The 26,900-nt window shown below is 42.0% G+C and overlaps 2 protein-coding genes across 2 annotated transcripts in view; both read left to right on the top strand.

The window, feature by feature from the left end:
• Positions 1-3,752, top strand: part of tubgcp3 (tubulin gamma complex component 3) — a 49,097-nt gene extending 45,345 nt beyond the window's left edge. Inside the window, exon 23 of the mRNA XM_083633856.1 lies at positions 987-3,752. Within this exon, the coding sequence (XP_083489982.1) occupies positions 987-1,053 (67 nt within the window). The 3' untranslated portion in view covers positions 1,054-3,752. The remainder of the gene's footprint in view (positions 1-986) is intronic.
• LOC310773181 (uncharacterized protein) lies at positions 1,067-25,931 on the top strand (the record flags this gene model as incomplete). The annotated part of the gene is made up of 7 exons (XM_083633088.1): positions 1,067-1,102; positions 7,481-7,720; positions 8,970-9,088; positions 9,552-9,826; positions 12,091-12,284; positions 12,444-12,582; positions 23,989-25,931. The coding sequence occupies 7 exons, from the start codon at positions 1,067-1,069 to the stop codon at positions 25,167-25,169; spliced, it is 2,184 nt and encodes a 727-aa protein (XP_083489214.1). The 3' UTR covers positions 25,170-25,931.
• Positions 25,932-26,900: the final 969 nt, after the last annotated feature.

The raw sequence follows: 26,900 nt of genomic DNA, 5'->3' as shown, positions 1-26,900 counted from the left end.
TGCCCGCCTCCGTCAGCGGGTCGGGTTACTGCATTCCCAGATCGACTGGTTTAGTGAAACATAATGTGGAGCTAAACCGTCCATCTGGCAGCGTCAGGTTAATGCAGGGATGGGTCTTGTTGGAATTTTATTGATACGGATACTGCTTATCGATACGGTACTTATCACTATACTTAATATCATATCAGTAATTGTCAAGTTTAAACATCCATTTGCACTTGTAGTATCCAACCCCCCACCGCACCCCATTGTGAAAAATGTATTTCAGGCCCTGATTCTTTGATTTACCAAACCTAAAGTGGAAAATAATGGGGTATAATGCATATAGGTATAAAACACTGTACACGATGTGTATTTTAAGGCAGTGGTTCTCAAACTTTTGGACATCAAGGACCCCGAACTGACACAAATTAGACCACAGACCACCATTTGAAAAGATTTTGTCCCATCTTTTTTTGAAGATTTTTGCTTTTCGCTGTTTTATTACAGAAAGTGTATGACACCTGTGACCAAAATAGTCATACATGCTGTCAGTGTGTCACTTATGGATGGAATTATAGTGAAAATAAATGATTCCCCTTTTGGCTGGGGACCAGCCAACACACACACACACACACACACACACACACACACACACTTTGAGAGCCACTGTTTTAAGGCATTAAATAAATGTTTTTTGCTTTATAAAGTGGCTTCCCTCTTCATCACTTTTTAGATTTTCCGTCCCTTTATTGTTAACTTTTGCCGTTTTTTGCTTTTCTTTTTACATGCATGCATCACAATTAAGGAATCAGTTTTTCAGTAGCTTTCGGGCTCATTCACTCCCATTCAATTCCAGCCAGCATAGAACATGACTGAAGACTTAGAATTTGGTTGGTAAGGGTACTTCATCATTATGAATGAGAAATTTGAGATAAAAATGCATTTGGAAGATGGCTAGCTTGCAGGAATATTTGTTGTAATTTCTCTTTCCAACTCCCTTACAGGGCCAGAGACCCGAAGCTGCGAGCCTCGCTGGGCACCACCAGGGGGCGGCGATTGTCAAACATCTGACACCGGCAGAGCGATGGACACCACCGACAGACGGAGCTTCCATGACGGGGTACGCCATCACAGTGTGCGGTCATGACTCGTGATATCACAGCGGACAGAAAAGCGCTTTCACGTGGAGATGATGTTATGCCTTGGAGGACAGAACTAGAGGCGGTCGCCAAGTGATGACATCACAACCAAGAGTCCAAAACCCCGCCGAATGGCAATGCAGACGAATAAACAGTGTGATGGTGTGTGACGGCGAACACCATAAAAGACAGTCCAGTAGCATAAACTGTTCAGACCTTGTGACTTGAAGATTAGAAAACCCAAATGGACTGCTTCACATGCAGCACAGCAACAATGATGGAAAGTGTGAAACAGTATAGTCAAAAGTTGCTGTCTGCTCTTATTTTGAACTGAATGAAATAACAGAATTCTTTTTTTTCTCTCTGCCCAGTTGCCAAATTACTAGTCCCAAGTTAACACACGCTTACACACACATCTTTGTACATAGATGCACAAATGTATGTATGTGTATATGTATACATCTTTACATGTCAAACACACACAAGGGTTCGACCGATATGGGTTTTAGAAGGCGGATAATGATATCCTTTGGATTAAAGCTGCAGAAAGCCAATATTTTGTTTAATTTCCACACACAAAATACTGCACTCTGTAGAGTGCATACGTCCACCAACTTTTCGGCAAGATTTTGTGCTGTTACGTGAATCCGTATGGAAGTTAGGCACCTTTTTGTGATTGACCACGGCCATTGCCACACCCCTTTTTGCCAGTGGCCGTGGAAAGATAATCAGTTTGTCCTTGGCCCATGACCAACCTTTCGACAAAGTTCTATGGTGTTCCTTGAATCCATTTGGAACTAGGTGCCTCTTTGCGATTGGCCACGCCCGTTTCCACACCTCCTTTTGGACAGTGGGCGTGGAAAGTTGATCAGTTCTAAGTGGGACCATGACCTGCTTTTCTGCAACGTTTTGTGGAAATCCATTAACATCTTTTTGAGAGATCCTGCTGATAAACAAACAAACTCGTAAAAACATTACCTCCTGGCCAAATCCGGTGGTGGACGTAATAAATTCCAAAAAGGTGGTTTTCAGTGTTTCCCCCAGAATTGTATTTTTCAGGGTGGAAAAGTTTCTGAAATTGCATTCCTGACAGCTTACATTCTCATGAAAACTGTATTATTTTTAATGGGCAGGTCCACCTTTTCAATGGAGGGAAAACTCTCATTACTGCCTTTAATTGTTAGAAAACACAATTGAAAAGTTAAATTACATTTTTGTGTGTTTTTCTGTAGCTGTGCTCGGAGGAACCTCCATCAAAGATAGACGACACTGATTGGCTGATATCCAATATATTTAAAGGACAATATTGGCAAACCAATATATCGGTCTAACCCTACCTCTCATGAACCCCCCCCCCCCCCCCGCTTAGAAAAACAGTTTGTTGCAGTTCAATACAAGTTTTGAGATTGAAAATCTTACAGAGGATTCTGAGTAACACACACTCCAATTCGATTCCCCTTAGAGCTCATATTGTACAGTCAAAGCGTCCACCATAAGCTGCCCTTCTGCTTTGTTTACATCCTTCTATAAATATCTTAAGTTAGATGATTTGATGATTTATTTTTTATAGAATAGTTTTGTTTCCTACCAGTGTCTTACCAATGGTCTTGGTTGTTAATAGAAATGAGAAACCGTTATCAACAGTTAAGAATTTTAGAGCTTCTGGACCATGGAGCAAGCTCTCCAGACTCAGATGACTGCTTGACTGAATTTTGGTTGATGTAAAGAATTTTATTGAGTTTATTGTTTGTATTTTTTCGCTGTGGTCTTTCTCGTCCAGTATCTGTTCATATGCCTTCAAGACATAAACAAGAAAGTTGGATTGTGTTTTAACAAAATAAAATCTTTAAATAGTTTAAGAGTATAATTACCGTAGTCAATTTTGGCCATATGAGCCATCTCTCCCAACATGTAAACCATTGGAGGAGACTTGATTATTGAAATATTTTAGAACATCTTAAATGCGCTGTGGACAGAGGCTATAGTTGGGTAATTTTTTATAGCTATAAAAGATACTGCTATCATATGAAACTAGAAGCTAAGGCATTCATTCGTACCAAGTACCAACCATGTCATGCTAGCTTTTTGGGAAGGGGGCTAGATAACGCTACAAGTTTGGGCCAAATTTGGGTGAGGGCAAAACTGGCATAGCCATTTTCAGAGGGATCCCTTGACCTCTCACCTCAAGATATCTCAATCAGAATGGCTTCTATGGGTACTCACAAGTCTCCCCTTTACAGACTTGCCCACTTTGTGCTATTCCCATGCAGTTTTTGGCAAAAACCATGTCGTTTTTTGCATGCAGTATAAATGTTATTTTGCCTATTCTATTTGAATATTTCTGCATACTGGGGTCCACAAACAGTATTGGAATTGCATCAATTGGGTCTGACTGGAAAGCTGAGACTCTTGTGATGTTAGTCCCCATAGTAGTAATTTCATTGTAGTGAGAACATTTTTTAAACTTGACCTCACCTCACTGTACAAAATGACCTATTGTGACCTCTTGGATAATCACATCCTCATGAAACTTTACAACCACAAACTAGACACCTAGGGCATTCAGGAAATGTATGGCTTTCCTAGGTATATTGCCAATAAGGGGTTTTCTGAGCAATTTCCTCAACAGAAGTGCTCACCACCCAATGAAAAATAAAAATAGCTGAAAAGTGCAATTCTTCCAGAAATCTCCAAAGGTTTTTGACACCTTTCCTATGGTGTTCCTCAAGGTCTTGGTGTCTTAATGTGATATTTTGGATGGATATTTTTTTTTATCAATTCTGGAGTGGTCAAAATGGTTCGATCTTGTACCAGATCTGTGTAACAAATGGTATCATCAACCCAAAAATCACTGCAACTTGTGAGACATAATTGAGCAAGTGGATGGCCTTTATATACTTCTCATCATAATGTTCTAAGTCCAATACACTCTAAACTTTCAACATTTGAATAGATGCCTAACCAAAACACAATGTTTATTACAGATTTATGACCAGAAAAACTTGACAGTGCTGAGCTGCATCTCAAATTAATGTTAAGGTTCCCAGCTTTCATATAATATTATGCAGACTTATATGTGGCATATACTGTTAACCTGCTATCTCACCTTAAAGATCTTCTTTGCCCCCCTAAAACAGACAAAAATGTGTGTCTGGGAAGGGTGGATTTCAAAGTGAAAGTCTACTTTTACATAAAAACACTGAGTTTCTCATTGACTTCCTAACCCATTTTTGAAATGATATAATTGGTTTTAAATGGGATTGAAGGTGGAGTGTCCATAGAAACATAATTTTCATTTGTACAAATTAAAATAGCCACATACAAAAATCATGAGCTTTGTACGCCCTTCACAGTATTATTTGAATTCCCCAGTAAATAATCATTTACTTTTATGTAATTCTGCCAAAATTGAAATTGTCCTAAACCCCCCCCCCACCCCCCCTAAAAAAATCTAATCCTACAACTGTCAAACTTGACTCATGCTCTTGTATTTCCATTAAACATCTACTTTTTTTCATCATTTTAGAAGGTGGGGGAACATTTCTGTCCACATAACCCTTCTGTCAAACTGCATTTTCCTTGATGTTGAGAACACAACATTTTCTTTCTTGGGGAAATGTCTGCTTGTGCAGAACAACAAAACTAAGAATTTTTGATGGAATTGTCTGCAAGTTACAGTATATACTTTTGTAGAATATTTCCACAAAGCGGCATACATTTTGCCCTGGGATCCACTGTGTTTCCTGGTGCATTCAATGACAAACTTAAACTTGGATTTATGGACTTGTTTTTTTAATGGAACAAGGTGGTGCTGCCTGAACTCCTATTGAAGCATGCCTGCTGAAGAAATGAAACTGTTCTACTAAAGTGAAACTGTTAAAAGGCAAATGCTAAAAGTCCTATGCTGGGATCCTTGGTTAATGCTCACTCGCGCTGTCTCTCTCTGTCCTCTCCTCTCCTATAGCACATATGTATAGAATATATGGAAACAAACCATCCGGTCACTTCTTTAATAAATTAACCTTTTTTTTAATACACAAGTGTGCCTCAGTATTTATATATATATATATATATATATATATATATATATATATATATATATATATATATATATATATATATATATATATATACAGTATATTTCTGTATACAAACTGATCCACCCAAAACACTGTTTTGTTCCAGCTTGAAATTATTCTGCCCCTGTAATTGAAACAGAAGGCACAGAAGGCAATAGAACTTGAGGTATTTCAATAGACTGAAGTTTGGACACATTGGATTAAACAGTTCACTATTCACAAACATAGCCTATATAGGCAGATGCCACTGTGGGCAAGAAGAAACAGTCGAGCATGTAATACTACACTGTTAGAAATAGGCAACTGATTCAAGACCTCAGAGAAAGTGCACTTTGGCCTAATTTAGCCCTAATAGATAGTCTCCACACAATAACTCAGAGGATAAGTGTTATCGATTCCTATTTGAGTAGCCTACAACTAATTTGATTGAGAGGATATGAGGTGGTTGTTTTTCCTTTTGCAATACTACATTCTGATCCACACTCCATACCAATTGGTGGCGGTAATGCACCAATGTTTGCCAAGAAGAAGAAGATGTCCGGAAGTTAGCTGCAGAACAAAACAGTGTGATGTACTTTGAAAGGGTAAGACTTTAAAGAATGAAATTGTATTATCAGCACATCTTAATCAAATTAACATGTGTATTAAAGCATGTTAGTGGATTATGCCACACCAAATTGGTGGATTTACTGAACGTTAACAGGCAAGTAAGTGATTAGGCTAACGTTACTGGACAAGTTAGCAGCCACGTTAACATCGCGATGCCTAACGTTAATATTCATTGTAAATTCCGTTCTCTTAAAATGCCTGTGATTATATTCACTAGATCTTTCTGATGCTTAATAGCGATCAATAAGATCGCTTTTATTGCTGGGACGATGTCATTTTAGGCCAAAATAAATAAATAAATCTGTCACCAGACACTTGGCTTTATTGAATCTTGTAAGGGCCTGGAATTGAAACCACTTCTAACTTCCAAATGTCTTTGTTTGGGAAGAGTGTATCCATTCCGTTTACACATAACCAGTAGTCCAGCTGTTGGGCTGACTGGAGCAGAGGATTAACCCACACAGCCAACGTTAGCTTCCCAGACGAGGAAAAGGGCAGCTAACTATTCTAGTCTGCTCATGTAGGAAAAGCAGCCACAAAGTCCAATTTTAATAACACTTTGCGAGTTTTAATGGTTTCTATGACCAAACAAGTCAACTATTCTTGCTATCATCATGTCAGTGTAGTGTGTAACATTTTCATTTTAATACCCCAAAAACCTCCTGTCTTACACAGAACCCCCTACTGTTTCATTTGAGATGTTTTATCCCCCATTTAGATAGCCTGAAATCAAACTGAATTGTCAACTCCTTAGTCCTTACCAGGCCTTTTGTACTATTAATTTTTTTCTTTTTCAAGATTACATCAACCTGCCATGGGACTACAGGTGGAAACTAGCCCTTGGGCTATAACCTGGCATGTTTACTGTACGGCTGTACTGTTCATTAATGTGCAATGTCCCATTCTTTAAATAAATGAATCTGAAAAAGGCCGTGTCCTGGATAGTGGACACATTTTCAGGAATGGACTGCATTTCAGGACATGATTGACTTGGACTTGAGCATTGATGACTCAGACTTGGACATTAACTTGAGCATTCAGGTCGGAAGTTGGAGACAAGGACTTGGCCTTATTTGATAAAGACATTTTTAATTTTGTTCGTTCATTTTTTGTAATATACCCTAATTTGGCATAAGCTATTGATAGCTAAATCAATACTGTGACATTATTCAATTTTGTGCAAGGGCAGACACTACATGTGGATTCACACTCATGTAATGGGGACTCAACTCGACTTGGACTCTTCTTTGCTGACTTGGATTTGGACTCAGACTCGAACACTGGGGACTCGAGAGTCTCGACATGGACTTAAGATATAATATACGCCCCATTTCAAAACTGGAGTGAGCGGATTCGAAGGTCTGGACCCAGGCAACCATTTAGACTTATCAGACCTGTCCAATTTGTGCCTTTACTATGTCCCTTTTTCCTAAATACATTTGTTTTATTTTGGAACCTGAGCTATCTCAATTCACTTTGACTGGCAGTTGACTGCCATTTGGCTCAGTTTTATATTTTGTAGGAACGAATTAGATCTGAACCCGTTCATCTTATCTTTTAATATTTAAAGTTTTTCTTTTGTTGAATCCTGCAGATAAATCCCTCTTTGCCTCCATCATATCTTGAGTTTGTTATTTTTGCTCTGCTGACGTCTCTCCCCGCTCATTTCAGGAGCTGGCTGTCAGCTCTCCGGAGCCCATGGACATTGGTGAGGGCAAGGATGCGGAGGATGGTGGCCCCGCCCAGCGCTCTGACAGTGAGGGCAGCGACTATACTCCCAGGCACAAGAAGAAGAAGAGAGCCAGCAGCGGTAAGGACAAGAAGAGGAGCAGTGCCGGCAGCGCAGGCTCCTCCGCATCCAAGAGGAAAGTCCCAGAGCCTGAGGAAGACGATGATGATGATGACAGCTTGGTGAGGAGGAAGAGTAGAAGTATGTCTGTGGGCTAGAGTGATATCGCCATTTGAAGGCCGATTGAGCGATTTCTGGCTTGAAACTGCCCAAAGCCGGTATTTCTGCTGGTAATCGGTGTCTTTAACTTGCCAAAATTCCCCAAAATTGAAGTATTCATTGTTTCCCCCAAAATATCATATTCACAATCAATTGAGTGCTTCCTATAGACAACCAGATCAATTCTACAGAAATATGTCAAACAAACTGCATCATAGCCATCATATCAGAGATGGATGGCTTATCTGACAAAATGATTGGTTACATAAAAAATAAATGCATTTTGAAGGATAGCTGGTAACTGAAGACCTTAGACAAGGACTTCGTAGCATTTTTTGGATCTTCAATATTTTAAGAAATATTGAATGACCAACTTATCGAAAGCAGATGTGTATATTCTTTTGCAGTTGCTCTTGTTTTGCATTCATTGGTTTTCCATGGGAACACTGAGCGGGTTTGCTTCAGTATGTGCAGTTGCAATCTCGTATGAAACCAGTTGAAAGTAGGCCGTTTCACAGACTAGTCGATTAAAACCAAAAGTTGACACTGTGCATCATAGTTGACTAATCATTCATCTGTGGTTTTAGGAATAAATAAATACATTCAACATAGATTTGTTTGAACAATCATTTTCTACATTATCCCAATAAACACAATTTAAGGTATTTAGAGAGGGAAAGACTCCCATCAATGTGTTTACTGCAGTCAGTATTTCCAGCTCAGACAAGTTTCTGGGGTTTAGCACCTCATTTGTAAATGGCTTCTCAGAGCCAATTGAGGACCCTGCTGCTATTTCACATTCACATACCCCCAAGTTAGCCCCAAGTTAACCCTTTACTGCCTGTTTTTGAGACATTTTTGACAAGAATTGTCAAACATAAAAACTTACCGAGGCTGCAGCTCTGAAAGTTGGAGAATTCTATTTCAGTTTAGCGTTGATGGAGGTCTACACTTCTGAGCTCCTTCTAGTTGTCTCTGTTATATTAATGCATGTTTTTGTGCACAAAGAGTCAAGTAAAAGAACAGAGGAGAGGAGATAGTTACCTTTTTTGTTGTCTGGACTGCAGCCACTGCAGCTGGTGAATCCCACAATTAAACAGCCAGCCCTAGTTTGTTGTCTTGACATTCACCATTTTATATTTATGCTTTCACATGTCCCTGTGTCATTAATGAAGCCTGTTGTTGTTGTTGCTGTTGTTTTGTTTCTTGCAGGAGCCCAAGACGTCATCCCAGCTGCTGGAGGACTGGGGCATGAAGGACATCGACCACATCTTCACAGAGGAAGACTACCGCTCTCTGACCAACTACAAGGCCTTCAGCCAATACGTCAGGTAGGTAGAGGCATGCCAACACGTACTAATACACCAGAAAAATCCCCAAGATGCAACTAAAACAACTGGCTAATATACCTGGAAGCTAATAAGTAAGTTAAGTATGGTTAAATGTTGTGTCTTAAATCTCACTTTTTGTTAGCGCCATTACACTACTTTTCTAGAAATCTCCCCAGTTGTGCTGAAGCTTAACAGTTTCTTTCCTACTTTTTGGGCGAGCTTTGGGAGTGAGATTTTACTTATTTATTTATTTTATTCGTTTATTTGGACGGGACAGTGCAAAATTAATGAACACAGAAACCACAGAACAGATAGTAAAACCTGGAACATAGTAAAAGTGTAAAAATTGCCGGATTTAGCACGAGGCTAATTTCCATCCGTTGTCCCCGAATTGGATTTTATTTGTCAATACCAGGCACGTCCGTATCTCAGTTCCATGTCTTTCATCTTGCCTCTCCTCCAGGCCGCTCATCGCATCCAAGAACCCCAAGATCGCTGTGTCCAATATGATGATGGTTCTGGGGGCTAAGTGGCGCGAGTTCAGCACAAACAACCCCCTGAGGGGCGCCGCGGCCGCCCTGGCCACCGCCGCCCTGGCCACCGCCCATGTGCCGGCCACCGTCGACAACATGGTGTCCGAGGTCTCTCCGGCCACCTCAGTGGCCCCGCCAGCCCAGGCCAAGCCCCAACTGCACGCTGTGCAGCCCCTCCGCCAGGCCAAGACCAAAGAAGGCAAAGGTATGGCGAGGAAGAACTGAGTCTTTTAGGCTGCATTTCGTTCAGAATAGGAAATCCCCAGCTTGGTAGTCTGTAATTACCTCCCTCGGTTAATGGTATCAAATGAATGATATCCCTCATTTGAGAACAACGAGAAACTGGAGGCTTCCCTGAAAATGATTTTGATCATTGATCCCAGGTCCCCAAAAAAAGTTTGAGTTGGACAAAATAAGCCCTACATGAATTGTGCCCAGTAATCCCTCTTTTTAGCACTTTGCAATCACTTCAATCACTGTCCAGTAACTGTACCTGAATGCCTTTCTGGTGCACCACGAGACAAATGGACAACTAGTACATACAACACAACACCTCATATTCAGTGCAAAGTCAGTGTGAGACATAGGGAGCTGACTATTCATTTCATGTCACCCTACCCTATTTAGTTGTGCTGTACAACACTTTTTTCTCCTGTGTGGTAAACAAAAAGCAAATGATACAAGGTTTGGCTATCACTTTATTTCAAGCAAGTGACTCCCAAACTTTCACCAATCGGTATGAAATTTCACCCGCTATGAAATGGCTGTTTTTAATACAATATATTCAAACAACCTGGCAATCAGCCAGTAGCGAGCACACTCACCGGTGTTTTTAAAGTTTCGGTGCACGGCACAGGAGAATACTTTGAAGGAGAAGGAGAGCCAGCACACAAAATGTCCTTTCGTTGTATTTATTCCAGTTTTCACCAGGTACAGCACGAACGTTTCAGCCTAACGGCCTTCTTCAGCGTGTTGCTGTGTCAGGCGGAAATGACGTTTAAATACAATGAGACCGGAAGTCCATTCAATAAACAAAAAATCAAAATTCAGTTACAGTATATAAAGAATTAAAGAACCAAGCAATGCACAACACACAAGTTCCATTATCAAAGACAAACAAAATGTCTACATACAACAATGTATGCATTTATAAATAACACTAGTTTGGTCAGCCCCCCATTTTTGCTCAGAAGCGGGCTCGTAACCTGAGAGACATTTTAGTCAGGGCAGATTGTTATACACGCCCTACACATTCTTTATCCAATTTGCCTAATGGTAATTTTCCTTGTTCATGCTGTCTGCAGTGTAATGCGATGATCAGAGGTGAATCCTTCACTCACCCACACTCTGGCAAGAAAACATTAAAAGTAGAATTTCTTGTAGATCTAAATTTGTCGTGTACTTGTTAAAGTGTCCTTGTTCAAATGTTTACGTGGGGAAAACTCGTAGAGAACTCAAAACCCGCATCTCCGAGCACAAAAGTAAAATTCGTAATAAGGATGAAAAATCGTCTGTAGCGAGACATTTCAACGCTATGGGACATGATGTTTGCACCCTGAGGTTCCAGGGCATAGAAACTGTCAGTCCATTGAAAAGGGGTGGGGACAGAGATGGGGCCTTGCTACAAAGAGAGGCCTTTTGGATTCACACTCTTCAGACAGAGCATCCGAAAGGACTTAATGAGGAACTGTTATTAGGCTGCTTTCTTTGAATCTGCAATTCTCTATATATTTTTATTGTCTATTTTTAATGTACTTATTAATATGCATTCCAGCCCTAGCTTAATCTCTCCTGTCTGTTACCACAACACAGCAGGACCTCTTTCTAGGCCATTATAGTGGAAACATGTGCAATTATTTAAGCATAATTCTTTAAAAGAAAATGTCTATTGTATTTTGTTTTTTGTTTTGTATCTATCTGTAGTCCAGACCTGACTTACTCCCCCCTACCTGTCACTTTGAACACAGCAGGGCCTCTACCTAGGCCTGGTTCTGCTCTCCCACACAGTGGGGCTGACCAAACTAGTGTTATTTATAAATGCATACATTGTTGTATGTAGACATTTTGTTTTTCTTTGATAATGGAACTTGTGTGTTGTGCATTGCTTGGTTCTTTAATTCTTTATATACTGTAACTGAATTTAGATTTTTCATTTATTGGATGGACTTCCGGTCTCACTGTATTTAAACATCATTTCCGCCTGACACAGCAACACGCTGAAGAAGGCCGTTAGGCTGAAACGTTCGTGCTTTACCTGGTGAAAACTGGAATAAATACAACGAAAGGACATTTTGTTTAATACAATATATCCCAGGGAACCTGTCTTTTGGCCGCTGGAGTTGGAGTTCACAAACTCACCAGCCATGAGGGAGAAGGCCTAACCCCGGACAAGATCTCTGTCTGTTGATTTGTTTGTTTTCCTTTGTGCCGTACTGACCCCTCTGCCTTTCTTCTGTTTTGTGTCTTCAGGGCCCGACACCCACAAGAAGTCCAAGCCGGCGGCCAAACCACCAGCAGAGAAGATCAAACCACCAGCAGAGAAGATCAAACCACCAGCAGAGAAGATCAAACCACCAGCAGAGAAGATCAACGCCGAGACCAACAAAGTGGCTCCGCTCAAAATCAAACTGGGAGGCTTCAACAGCAAGAGGAAATGCTCATCGGTATCGACCTCTGACTCCGTCGCTCTGTCTCCTCTCGATTTATGAAAGCATGCATTTGAATCCACTCTTCCTAATCACTGGAAATTCTCTGTCTCGTGTGTGTGTGTGTGTGTGTGTGTGTGTGTGTGTGTGTGCGCGCGCGCATGTGCACACGCTCAGAGGGAGGAGGTCGAGCCTGACGTGGACAACGATTTTGACAACGGCAGCATGAACAGCGTCTCGGTCTCAGAGAAATCCAACAGCTGCAGCAACCGCTCCAAGAAGAAGCCATCCAAGAACAAACCCAAGATGAAGAAAGGTGAGTCTCTCCATTCTCTTTCTCTCTCTCGCTCTCTGTATAGTCGTGTTTCGTGTTTTGATGTGCATTTTGAAGTATCGCAAATTAGCAAAGTTTGATGCAAACGGCAATGTGTGTGGGGGGGGCTTCCTCTTTTTCAAATAACTTCTGAAATAGCAAACATTCAATTCAAATGACTGATCAGCTGCACCCGGTGTTGTGCACAGCTGGCAGCTTATGACCCGATAATCCCACGGCAGATAAAATGTTCTGGATCCTAAAGTGTTGCACACAAAGGCTCTCACTCAATCTATGCTTTTACTCTGAAGGAAAATCCACTCCTCCCACTTCCTGTCTCGTCCTGGTTAACTCTAAATATGGTCCACATACCATATATCTCGTTTGCACCTATCTGCTTACCTGTAACATTTAAGATATGTGAATACATTATTATTATTATTATTGTTATTGGTATTGTTATTATTATTATTATAATTATTATTATTATTATTATTATTATTACCGTCAGAATGGTATTGCAGAAAATATGAGTGATTTTGGAACTGTGACTTTTTCAAACTGGCAGACGTTGAAACCGGGAACCAGCACATACCTAGTCAGGACAGCACTGTCACTGGGTCCAGATCTGGCCCGGAGTCTGCCAGTTAGTAGTCTGACTGCCTGGAAGCAGGCTGCAGGTCTAAGCTCTTCCATTGGTGTGTGATTTCTATTCGCACATAGGATAAGCAATAACCACGCCCTGTGGCGCCGGGATTGGCCAGGAGCATTGAAGCTTGGGACTAAAGCACCTGGGGTTTTTCATCTTTTAAAATAAAGATGTTTAAAAAACTATTGCTTGTTACATTTTCAGTAGGGGTGCTCCAAAAAATCGATTCTGAAAGGATCGCGATTCTTAATGCCACGATTCCTGGATTGATTCCAAACTCCCAAGAATCGATTCTTCTTTGTATTGTAAAAAAAATAATTTTTTTTTACAGTGCACCTGAACGCAACATGCAAGATACCGGCTGAATAAGTGTCCAAATGTTCATGTCATTTGTGTACTGTACTGCCACGGTGCCACCAGGCCCGCGGGAAGTAGGGGTGCTGCAGGTGCTGCAGCACCCCCTAGATTTTTTCAAAAAAAAAAAAAAAAAAAAAAATTTTTTTTTTTTTTTTTTTTTTTTACAAATGTAATTAAAAATATTTTGCAGTGCACTATGTTCCTTTCTTGTTTAAGAATGTTTCGGGAAATGAAAATGTAGCCTATTTAAATAGAATTATCAACAATAACAATCAAGGAAGTTACATGCTTGGCTAGAGAAGAAGAAGAAGCGCGCATGCATGCATGCACATGTTGTGTTGAACCAACCAACAACCAATACGAATTGTTTAATCTGGCAATAAAGAAATGTGAACTTGACATGCTATTTTAATAGCCTACTCAAAAATGCACCTCCCACTATACAGCAAAGAGAGGAGTCAATGTTTCTTGATATATGCCATTCAGATCAGAATAATTAGTCTAGTCATTAAGTTTGCTGATAATATTTCTATCATGTTAAGTCTGTGTCATGTTAACTGGTGCATTCAGAGCAAATAGGGAGATATAGAGCATTATCATTATGCTATATATCTCCCTCTTTGCTCTGAATGAGTGAGAAAAGGAGAAAATACTGAATAATTACATCACAACAGTATCCTAATGTTGATTTAAAATGAGATATTCCTCTAAATATGGCAAAAAAATGTAAAAAAAAACGCCCAATTTTTTTTCGGCGGGGCCCTAGCGGGCCCCACCGAGAGTCCCTTCCTCCCAGCACCCCCTGCTTAAAATGACTTCCAGCGGCCCTGGGTGCCACCACCTCTTGCACTTAAGAACTCTGGTTAATGTATTCCCCCCAAAATCTATAAATCCTTCTCAAAGTCTACAGATCCACCCCAGCCTATAAATCCATCTTATCTGAAGAACATAAGGGGGGAATTCCCCCCTAGTTTGCAAGATGAATTTAGGCCCTGACTGTAATACTTCAGAAGTTGAATTTGAACTTCAGCATTAATACATTTGTCATTTTTTGTCTTTACCTTTTTTAAAGATTTACCTTTGTGTGTTATTGCAATATAAAACTACATAATTGAGAATCGATTCTAGATTCTGGAATCGAGAATCGTTGGAATCGAGAATCGATTCTGGAATCGGATCGTGACCCCAGGAATCGTAATCGGATCGGATCGTGGCTTAGCCGGATCGGAGCACCCCTAATTTTCAGTGCTGTACCTTTTCTCTGGGTAAGAATTGAGCTTGAAATTAACGATATGATACATTATATTATATGAGCTATGAACGTGAACACAACACTGTTTATATTATTGCATGTTTTTGTAGATTGTGTACATTGTGTAGATTACAATTATTATGCTTATTATTATTATTACTATGCTAAGGAAGGTAGGTGACCAAGATTCAAGATTCAAGATTTTTATTGTCACTCCATGGTACAAGTATCACGTGTGAAATTCTTGTGCTGTGGGCTCCGTTTACAACATAGTACAAATGTAGGCATATGAGTGCAAAAACAACAAGAGACACAACAAGCAATAAGGCAGTATAGTGATAAGACAAGTCAGAGACAGTGGCATATTCACTGCACATAGGTGCACATGTCCTGTGCATACTTTAGCCGTGCTTAAACATTTTGACATATAGGTGCAAATAGCATATTCCTTATTAAACATACAATTAAACTCTGCGTTTTAAATTCGACGTATTTGACATACGGGTGCAAATAGCATATTCCTTATTAAACATACAATTAAACGTTAGACATACGTAATGGTAGCAGCTACAGTGCGGTACAGTACGGCTACTACACCTTAATACCATAATTCATTTCAATGTCCGCTGTCAATGTCCGCTCTCGAAATCGCTGTCCGTTCTCAAGAGCTATTCAGTTGGTTCATGAAATCGCTGGGCTGTGTGCCCTCCAGTGTTGCTCCTGGCCAATCCCGGTGCCACAGGGTGTGGTTATTGCTTATCCTATGTGGGGTTAGAAATCACGCGCCATTGGTGCCGACCATTTCAGTCGGCAGCGGAAGGGAAATCCCTTTCCGCTCCCTTTCCCTTCCCTTTGTCACTCTCAAATGCCTCCGTCGCTGTGAAACAACACCGCTAGCTAGCGACCTAGCATTGCTACACGCTGAAAATGGCAAGTTTTGACAAAGATTTTGATTGTACAACAAAGCAGGCCTGCTTGGTACTTTCGGTGGAGGGTTGTAAAGATAACAGAGCCTTTTCCCCTGCTAGACCAGAGTGAGAGTAAGAGCAGCCAGACTATCCTGCGTGGGTACAGTGCGAAACGGAGATTGTCTGGCAAGTGAGAGAGTAGCATTATGGTTGCCCTCAAAGGGCCGGTTGTAAATGTCCATTGATGAATGCCCATTGATGAAAGCCCTTGCATCTCTCTGTATTGCAACATTTATGAGCTTGTGTCTGTGGCGACACTTTCCCCGCCCCCCAAACAAAAAAAACCAAAGATATCACAAGCGGCGCACATTTCTTGACGTGTTTCGCCTCACCCAGCAGAATTGTCCGGCAGGGAGGGGGTAGGCGGAGTAGGAACAAGTTTGACTACCAGTGTTGCCAGATGCAGGTGATGGTTTCCCATCCACAGACTGCCAGAACGCACACAAAATGGCGCAAGGAAAATGACCCAATCTGGCAACACTGTCAACGTCCTACCAGAGTAATATAGAAGAGAGAGTGGGCCAACGGAAGTCCAAAATGCGTGAGTCACGTAGCGGTGGTATAGCCAGGAAGGGCTCTCATGCTACGTTTTAATGCATAAAATAAAGCTGATAATATACAATTTGATTCTTTAAACATCTGACCCTTTCAAAAGTACATCACAAATTGTCCATTCTGCTGCAACCCGACAGCGCTGCTTAATCAAAAAACTGGTCCATTGGAGTGAATGAGATGTTGCAACTCTTCTATTATATACAGAGCCGCAGGAATGAGTCCGGAAAACATTGATGCTAACACTCCCGGTTCTTCACTGTTTTCGCCTATGGGATTTTTGAATGGGTTTTTTGCGCGATGCTTCAAATAAGGTCTGTGGTTAACGCAAGCTTATTCAAACGCGAACCAGTGTTCACCAGGATAATCTTCACACATGAGGACCACTTTTATGAGTTTTGAAGCTTTTACGTGCCGTTAAAAGGGCGGCTAGCTAGCAAACGGCTAAATGAGACTACACTGTTGTGTCGACGGGGATATTATACGTCAACAACGTCATCACTTCAAAGGACGAACACAGAAATTATCTTTCCCTCACCTGGTTCAGCCCGGGGTAATCAGTGCACAGCAGCGCACACATCAACAATACTCCAGTTTTTTTTTTTTTTTTTTTTTTTTTTTTTATATATATGCAATAAAGACACACAAGAACAAAACAAAAAACAAAGACACACAAGCTCAGTCACAGGAAAGGAAAAGAAAGAAAAAGCATACACATATCAACATTACAACATCGTAGTGAGGTGCTACCATGATATATAGAATCCAGTGTGAGGAATAAACGAGATATCAGTTGGGTGAGTTACCCGTTGCCCCTAACCTCGCAAGTACGCCATAAATGGGTCCCAGATAGTAGAAAACTGAGTAGAAAAGTGAATTGGTCCTCAGGAACCTGAGTCTCTCCATACGTATAACAGAAACCATGCCTGACAGCCATAGCTGAAAAGAAGGTGGGGAGGGGGTCTTCCACTCCCTTAGGATGAGTCTCTTGGCGACGGTCGTCCCCTGCATCAGAGACTGCTGCACAGCAGCAGGAAGGAGCAGAGAAGATTCAGAGCAGCCGAAGATGGCAAGTTCCGCCTCCGGCTGAAGGGTTAACAACACTCCAGGTTGAGTGGTGACGTGACGTGGAAGCCTATGCGACACTGTGTGTAGTTCTGGATTAGCTTAGCACAAGCTTTTTACTTCTAGGGCTCGCATTTACGCTTTAAAACTCATGAAAGTGGTCCTCATGTGAGAAGATTATCCCGCTGAACACTGGTTCGCATTTGATTACGCTTGCGTTGCCCAGAGACCTTATTTGAAGCATCGCGCCAAAAACCCATTCAAAAATCCCATAGGCAGAAACAGTGAAGTACCATGAAGTCCGGGACTTCCGCGTTCCGACTACAAAAATACGTCATCCCTGCGGCTCTCTATAGCTCTGCTAACTACCGCAGACCAACTTCTTCTTTTGAGATGTGGGCATGGTTGGCGTCCAAGCGTTGCATTACTGCCCCCACTGGCCTACTTGAATGTACTAAGAAGAAGAAGAAAAAACCCTTCACGTCACATATGCGCCACTGTGTGGATCTCATCTGCAATTACTGCTCATGGCCATAGGTAGAGACAAGAAAACTGAAATCTTCCATATTATCACTTTAATAACTAGCTCTGAAAGCACAATTGTAGGGAAAACAATGGCAAACAGACAACTAGCCTACAACTAGTATTCAATTTAACAATAGCTATTTTTAGCCGTATTGTGAAGAATTAATTGAATTGCGCAAATTGTATTCTTTGCTAGCTCTGGCGGGCCACATAAAATGAGGTGCCAGGCCGGATTTGGCCCCCGGGCCTTGAGTTTGACACGTGTTATAGAGGGTGGCCTTTTTCAAAAAGTGCCGGGTTCCTGGAGTTCTGTAATCATTTCCTCTGCAAGCAACACCATCACTGCAGTGAGCTACATAATTAGCCCGCTCTTCCTTTTTAGAACTATGTTGTTAGGTTGAAAATGTTTTGTTGTCTACATCCAAAACCGTCTCTGATTTCAAACCAAAAATATTGCTATAGTGATCATTGTGGATGTTATATGGTTTTAGTGGGACCACAGACATTCTACTTAACAATTATATATACAATTCTGTGAGGAATCTGTAATCAACATCAAGGAAGTCAAAGTATTCCCTAATAGCAAGCCCTGTCAAAAGACCTGAAACAATGCCTTAATGACAAAAAGGTGGCATTTCTTAGGGGCGACACTGAAGGTGTCGAGGACAAAAAAAAGAGCTCAGGGCCAAGATACAAAAAGCGACAATTGATTTTAAGGACAAAGTGGAGAACCGATTCTGCACAGAGAACCCCAGACAAGCATGTGAGGGACTTAACAGAATGATGGGTAGAATGCCCAAAAGACAAGAGGATTACTCGATGGACATCTCCTTTGTAAATTAACTTAACCACTTTGACACCCCAGGCAGTAAAGATAAGAGCAACGCATTTGCACCAACATACCAATCCAGCTCCGAGGAGGCGGTTGGCACCTCCCTCTCTCGGATTAAGCCCCACAAAGCACCTGGACCCGATGGCCTATGTAGACGGGTTTTGAAAACGTGTTCCACCCAGCTTAGGTCAGTTTTAACCAAGCTATTCCAGTTTTTATTATACACCTGTACCCTGTACCTAATAAAGGCATTGACGATTAGACCAGTACCCAAAAAGTCAGGGTCTGAAGAATTAAATGATGTCCACCCTATAGCCTTAAGCCCCCCACACATGATCCACGGTACAACAGCTCTGCGCCCACTGTGCCATTGTTTTTCTATGGGGAGAGCGGTGCCTCCCAACTATGCGGCAGCGCTACCTTACACCGTTCGAATTTGCCACCTTGCACTGCGCTCAAAGTTCCAATTGTTTAAACTTTGACGTAGTTACCGGCTGACCTTTCTCCGCTCTACCTGGTCCTCTACCCGGTCCTCTACCCTACCTCTAGAGAAGACAAGATCACTTCACTTATCATGTGAAGGCAGCTTTAACCTCTGTACTGGCTAAGTGCATGGAGAGCGTTGTTAGTAAACACCTCACCTCATCCATAGCACCATTACAGTTTGCCTATAAAGCCTGCAGAGGGACTGAGGACGCCACGCTCTCTATGGTTAACATGCATGGTCACCAATCACCTACAAAAGGCTAATACCTACGCACAGATTTTATTTGTTGATTTTTAATATGATGCAAGTCCATGTACTAAACACAGGGCAGGGCTGCGTTTTACCCCCATTATTTTTTCTCTGTGTACACTAATGAAATGACACTAGGCCTACATAACAGCAATTTTAGGTTATTTAAATATGCTGATGACATGGCTTTAGTGGGACTTTTTCACAAAAATGATGATGTCTCTGTTTACTATGCTCAGGTTTCCTAAATATATATTTTTTCCCAGATTTTTTATCCCCCATTAGTGCTAATTTTAATTTATTTATCCTGGTTGCTGCTCCACCCCCTGCCGATCTGGGGAGAGCCGAAACTGGCTCCATGCTTCCTCCGAGACATGGGCAGTAGCCAGCCGCTTCTCTTCACCTGACAGGAGAAGCTTCACCGGTAGGACATAGCACGTGGTAGGATCACGCTATTCCAACGAGTTCCCCTCCCTCCGAACAGGCGCCCCTAACGACCAGAGGAGGCACCACTTCAGCAACCAGGATATTGCATGTTTTGGTGTGGCGTTCCTATATGAAGGAACCCCCAGGGGGCACGGGGAGAACATGCAAACTCCACACAGAAAGGCCCTTTTGACGAACCCACCCGGGCGGTGGGCACTCGAGGACATGCGGACGGGCACGCACTCCGTCAGCGCCCACAGCGTCCCAGTTGGGAATCCAACCCAGGAGCTGTGAGGCGACAGCGATTACCACTGCACCACCGTGCCCCCTATGCTCAGGTTTCCAAGTTTGAACAGTGGTGTGAGTCCAGCTCATGCAGACACACTCTCTCTTTACTGATGCTGTGCGATCAAACTGTGGAAACTGTCAATTGTTTAGGTATCTGGGAACACGATGATGAACTGAGTTTCACAGACAATGTTGATTTGATCTGTAAAAAGGCTTGTCAGAGACAAGGTTCCCTGTCAGTCCCCACATTTTGGAAAAAGTGTATGCCAGCCTGGTAGAGACTCGAGCATCCTTGTTGGGGCCGGTGTGCAGAATGCACAGCAGGGCCCTTACATTCCACTCTGTCGCCCAGACCATTTTAGCACGGATTCACGGAGGATTCAGGCGATGTAATGTCTTTCCGCTTTCCAGTCCGGTAGGTGGCGGTAATGCACCTCTGGCTAATATTGTGGCTAGCTCGTTCAGAGAGTTCCACAAGAGCCAGTCGTCGGACATTTCACCGTCTGGTGCCTCTCTCGATCCGACTAGGAATTTATTGATTAGATTTTTGAGGAGTTGACATGTATCGTCTTTTTTGTCCTAATGTAAAGCAGCTGTGAATGTGACTAATCGTTTGCTCCTCGGACTAGGGCTGTCCCGGCGAGTCGACGTAATCGATGACGTCGACGCACGCTACGTGCCTCGACGCGCCCCAATCGTCACAAAATAAAAATAGTGTAGCTCATGTTTGCGGCTAACTGTTACTTGTCGTTACTTTACATGGCAGTATAATGCCACTGAATGACCAAATTGATTTAACTTTTAACCATTTCAATTTCCACTTTCCATACGGACCGCCAGCATTGGTTAGTTGTTAACGTCGTGACAATTTATAACGTTTATAACGTACTCTGGTGTTGCGCAATTAGCTCCAACCCCTGGCTCTATTCAGACTGATAGTATAAACCGGATGCTGGAGCACGTTATAAACATTATAAATATAGTCACGTTATAAACTAACCAATGCTGGCGGTCCGTATGGAAAGTGGAAATCGAGATGGTTAAAAGTTAAATCAATTTGGTCATTCGGTGGCGTTTTACTGCCATGTAAAGTAACGACAAGTAACAGTTAGCCGCTAACATATTAGCCACATTACCCATCAGCGGAGCGTCATTTGACGTCGTCAGCACACTCTTCCAAACATGTCGCGTGCCTCATTCCAGTCGATTCCACGATTTCAGACGGACAAGCCCGTCTTTATTGTCACACGATTACACATCAACACATGCACGGATGGCCACAAACACACACATGCTTCCAGTGCGCATTCCCATCCTTTCACATGGACCCATGTTGGGTGTGGATGCTACTAACAGTCTTGTGTCTGGATGATGTGTGTACAGTCCATGTGTGTGACCATCTTATGTACATGGAGCATTTTGTCTTTCTCCAAAATTAAGAGCACTGTTACTGTAAATTGCACACATTGTACTGTAAGATGATGATTTTATGTTGGACTGCTGCTAAACTCAGTTGACATTGCACAAGGTTTTTGGTATTCCTCCTGAAAGTGACTTGAATTTAATTTATTCTACTATTTTATTTTGAATTGCACTATATTCATTTTATTTGAGGACAAGCTCTTGCTTTAATTTGATTTGATAGATTTAATGTTGGACTGTTAAAGAGAATGAGATGGTTAAATAATATAGACATCAGCAGGTGGTGGTGGAGGTGAGTCAGAAAATATTAGTGTTTTACCTATATGGCTACATCTGGGCAAGAGCAGTGCCACTCACTCAGCAAATTGATGGTTAACACATTGAATGCCAGCCATGTTTTCATTCCTGTAGGTAAGTTGTGCCAGGGGTGTTTTTGACGATTCTGGCTCATTTTAGAGACAGCCGAGGATTCTTTTCTGTTAAGAATTCATGAACACCAATCATCTAAAAATAACTAATAGAATGTGTGCTTTCTCTGTCTAAAAGAGTTAGTTTGCAGAGTTAGTAGTTATGTAGATATTAGCCGTTGAGTACAGCATGGTTTCAGCGTCTGGAAATTTATTCAGAGATAAATGGCTTTTTGTGAAACAGTCACTTTAACCATTCATTTTTGGCATCAGTAAGACCGTCAGACATTCTAAACAATAGTTTTGAACAGTAATTTCCTCCATAACAACAGGAAACACCCCTCTCATTCAAACTCCCTCCTCCCTCCTCCCTCCTCCCTCCTCCCTCCGCTGTACAGCGGGCGTGTCAGAAGCGCTTTTGCTGCTGCCTGCCTGTGTGCCTGCCTGCCTGCTTGCCTGCGTGCAGACGCTCCTTGTGCGAGTCAAGATGGGCCGGGGAATGCGTGGGCGATGGGCAGATGTTGATTCTGGCCTTTCTGAGGTGTTTCAAAGTGTGTTTCACCTATGATCTATTTTGCAAATCGCTCTCCGCTCTCTGTGTGCTGCTGCCGGTGCGCGGCCGCTCTCAGGCAAGACAAGTCTGTTACTGTAAAATCGCCACGGCATTTCCTTGAACGGCTTGGTCCCGCGGCAGTTTTTTCTTTGATTTCGGTCGTCTGGGGGAGCACTGTCAACACTTAGTGGGTCGGTAAAATAGATTATACACATTATCTTGCTCCAATAGTGATCTCGAAGATGTAAAAGCGGTTGATTGATGTCCCACTGTCAAAAAAAAAAAATCTTTATGTAAGACGAGTTAGTCCGTCCTTGGCACTTAAGCGCTGGATTATGTAAGACGAATTAGTCCGTCTCTGGCACTTAATGTGTTAAGACTGAAAAACAGTCTAATCTTAATGTAAATGGTCCTCTAATCTGGTTTCAAGGGGCCAAAATTTTAGACTGAACACAAATGACTCTACACCTTGGCAGAGTTCTGCACTTTACTGAGCACACCGGCCCTATGCCAGGTTTCGACCTGGCCTTGTTTTAAATATCTCTGTCTGGCACGAGCACCTGACTTTAGCAAATAGAAACAAGTTAACAGGATAGACCCTTTTCACGAGGCAGGATAAACACAGGTGCAACCAACTCACTAATCCCCAGCACTGGAACACCAAAATGGACTGGATGTTAAAAACCCTAATTAATGTTTTGATACACCTGTGTTTATCCTGCCTTTGGGACACAAAATGGCCACCGTGAAAAGGGGGTATTGTCAAGATGGCAGAGAAGATAGTTGGCCGCCAACAAAAGCCATTAGATAACCTCGACACAGCACAGCTGTACAGAGGAAAGCCCTGCTAATCATCAATGATGACACACATCCCCTCCACTGTGAGTTTGAGGTCTTCCCCTCCAGGGGGCGCTATAGAGTACCCCTGCCAAGGAAAAATATCTACAAGGGTTCTTTCTTTATCCCAAATGCAAATATGTGAGTGTAGGCTGTACACATGGCATGATTATGAATGCACTTTCGACTGATTTATGTGATGTGATGTCTTGATGTTCCTATTTTGTATCCATGTTTGTGTTCTTACGTAACTGGGTGAGACCAATCACACATTTCCTGCCTTGGCTGGACAATGTATTTTATTCTATTGGCATTCTAGATATGACTGGGCCAGATAGCTTTATAATACTCAAACACGTATTTCATAACTGAGAGTCAGTGGCAGGAGATCTTGTCATTCAGAGTTAGGGGCAGCAAGCTACAGCTGACAGTATTTGGTACACCTCAATAATTTCCCCCATTAACATTATGAAATAATGGAAACATTTTCATGTCGTTTTCCTTAATGTGAATATGTCTGTATTTAATGTGTACCTTCAGACATCCAGCAGCTGTTGGTCAATGAAGAAGAGGTTCCCCCTGAGCAGCAGGAGTGGAGCCCCAGTCTGGCCCAGGAGGACCCAGAGCCCCCACGCATTAAAGAGGAACAAGAGGAACTCTGGATCAATCAGGGGGAGGAGCAGCTTCAAGGGCTTGAGGAGGCTGATATCACTGTTGTCACTGTGAAGGGTGAAGAAGATGATGATGATGATGAAGAAGAGAAACCTCAGTCCTCACAGCTTCATCAAAGCCAAACTGAGGAGAACAGAGAGGCAGAGAGTAAAGCCTGCAGCTCAACTGAACAGATGAAAACAGAAGCTGATGGAGAGGACTGTGGAGTATCAGAACCAGCCAGGAACTTGGATCCGACTAGTGATTTACAACAACCAACTAGTGCTGGCAAAACTTCAGACTCTTTTGAACCCAAGACTGAAGACAGTGATGATTGTAAGAAAACTGGTGAACCTCAGTCAGGTTTAGAGTCACTGAAAAAAAAAGTACGTAGGGAGAAACTCAGTTGCTCAGTTTGTGGTAAAAGATTTGGCCGCAGGAGAATTCTGCTGATACACATGAGAGTCCACACAGTAGAGAAACAATTTAATTGCTCGGTCTGTGCTAAAAAATTTGGTCGTGAAGAACACTTGAAGAGACACATGAGAGTCCACACAGGAGAGAAACCATTTAATTGCTCAGTCTGTAGTAAAGGTTTTGGTCGTGAAGAACACTTGAAGAGACACATGACAGTCCACACAGGAGATAAACCATTTCCTTGCCCATTTTGTGGTAAAGGTTTCAGTCAAAAAGCAGACTTGAAAGTGCACATGACAGACCACACAGGTGAGAAACCATTTAATTGCTCTGTCTGTGGTAAACGTTTTGGTCATCTGGGAAACTTCAAGAGACACATGAGAGTCCACACAGGAGAGAAAACATTTAATTGCTCAGTCTGTGGCGAAGGTTTTTGTTATGAAGCACAGGTGACGTCACACATGATAATCCACACAGGTGAAAAGCCATTTAATTGCTCAGTCTGTGGTAAAGGTTTTGGTCATGAAAGAAACTTACAGAGACACATGAGTGTCCACACAGGACAGAAAACATTTAATTGCTCAGTCTGTGGTAAAACCTTTGGTCGTGAAGAACACTTGAAGAGACACATGAGATACCACACAGGAGAGTAGCCACTTAATTGCTCTCTGTGTGTGTGTGCGTGTGTGTGCGCGCGCGTGCGTGTTGTAAACCCAGTTCTCAGTCTCTATCCACTTGTATTCATTATATAATTCTGTTTTGTGTGATTGTCTAGTTAGGCCCATTCTCTTGAAAGTCCTTTGAAACATACATGTGATGAAACATTTTACTGATAAAAACAACATTTTTCGAGACGTGAGGGTCCACGAACCTACAGTTGCTCAACCTGTGGGAACAATGCTTGCAGATACATGTTAGTCCACTCAGAGCATAAACCATTTAGTTGCTCAGTTGGTAGTAAAAGTTTTAGGGTTTATCTGAAGATTCACATTGGAGTCCATACTCTCCTGTGTTCTCCTGCCATTATTGCCCATGATTCTTTCATTGTTTTGCCTGACACCTTTTGCATGGGTAATAATTACATTTTATTTATTTTCTTACACTAGAATCATATTGTGACATCATTGATCACATGAATCAATTTATTGTGATACACAGTGTTGCCAGATTGGCGGGTTTTGCGCCCACTTGGACTGGTTTGGATTGCATTGTGCGGAGAAAAATGGGTTTGGACAGGTTTACAGAGCCACTTGTGTCCATAGACCTGCATTTTGTTTGGGCGGTTTAGTGTGCGCTTTCTGAACAGTCTTTAGGCTGGAAACCATTAGCTGTGTCTGGCAATACTGGTGATACACAATGAATGAGTCATGTGATGCATACTGCACAAAGACAAACTCCTCGTTTGTAACATGATTACTCACGATGGCTAATGGGTATTAAAATTATCTTGAATCTTAAATATGTGTGTATGATGATGTGAACGTTACCGCTGTCGGAGAGGTGTAACCGCTGTTCACGTCTGCTCATTCATGCGTGATATCGGAATGGTTCACAGTCACTCGAGTCTCAGCAGAAATGGCTTTGCCCTGGCTTTTGACTTTTTCTATTGACCAAGACAAGCAGACCCAGTATCTCTTATTGCCTGTACCAGTGGTCTTGGTTGTTTGTAATCTGATGGCCAAATTTGGCAGCATTGGATAACTTCACTAGCCTGGTAAACCAGCCCATCACGTGAACTCACATTTCATTTGGTTCTGCAAGACTGTCTGGCTTTATTATACAGTCTATGGTCTGGCCCCAAGGCCTGGGAGGGTTAAAGGAACACTCCGCCCATTTTCAACCTGCTTTGTATCATTAGAACATCAGTAGTATATCAGAAAACTGTAAACTGTTTTGAAGTCTGTCATTTAATTTGACAGTTATTGAGAGTTGATTTGAGTTAATGAGTTATTAATTTGAGTTAGTGTGGACCAGTGATGTCACTGGTCCACACTTTAACACTCAATAACTGTCAAATTAAATGACAGACTTCAAAACAGTTTAGTTTTCTGATATACTACTGATGTTCTAATGATACAAAGCTGGTTGAAAATGGGCGGAGTGTTCCTTTAAGCAGAAGCTGCAAAGCGGAAGAGCCAATCAGCGACTGCGCTGTGATTGACAGCGCAAGTTGGTAACACAAGTTGGCCAATCAGGAACGCCACTAGCACTGCGCTAACAAAACAATAATGGCCGCCTCCCTGCCTGTCCATCTCGAGGAGTAATGTCAGCATTTGTCTAGTTTAAACAGCCATAAAGTGCAGTTATTGCAGAAATAAACTCAATAACAACAATTAAACAAGTACAGGAGTATCGCCGCAACTGCGGAGTTTCTCGGGGGAAAA

This window comes from Poromitra crassiceps (genome assembly GCF_964638095.1).
Source record: "Poromitra crassiceps genome assembly, chromosome: 3".
In the NCBI taxonomy this organism is placed as follows: Eukaryota; Metazoa; Chordata; class Actinopteri; order Beryciformes; family Melamphaidae; genus Poromitra; species Poromitra crassiceps.
Note: the sequence above shows the minus strand (reverse complement) of the source record. Positions and strands in the feature narration are given on the sequence as shown.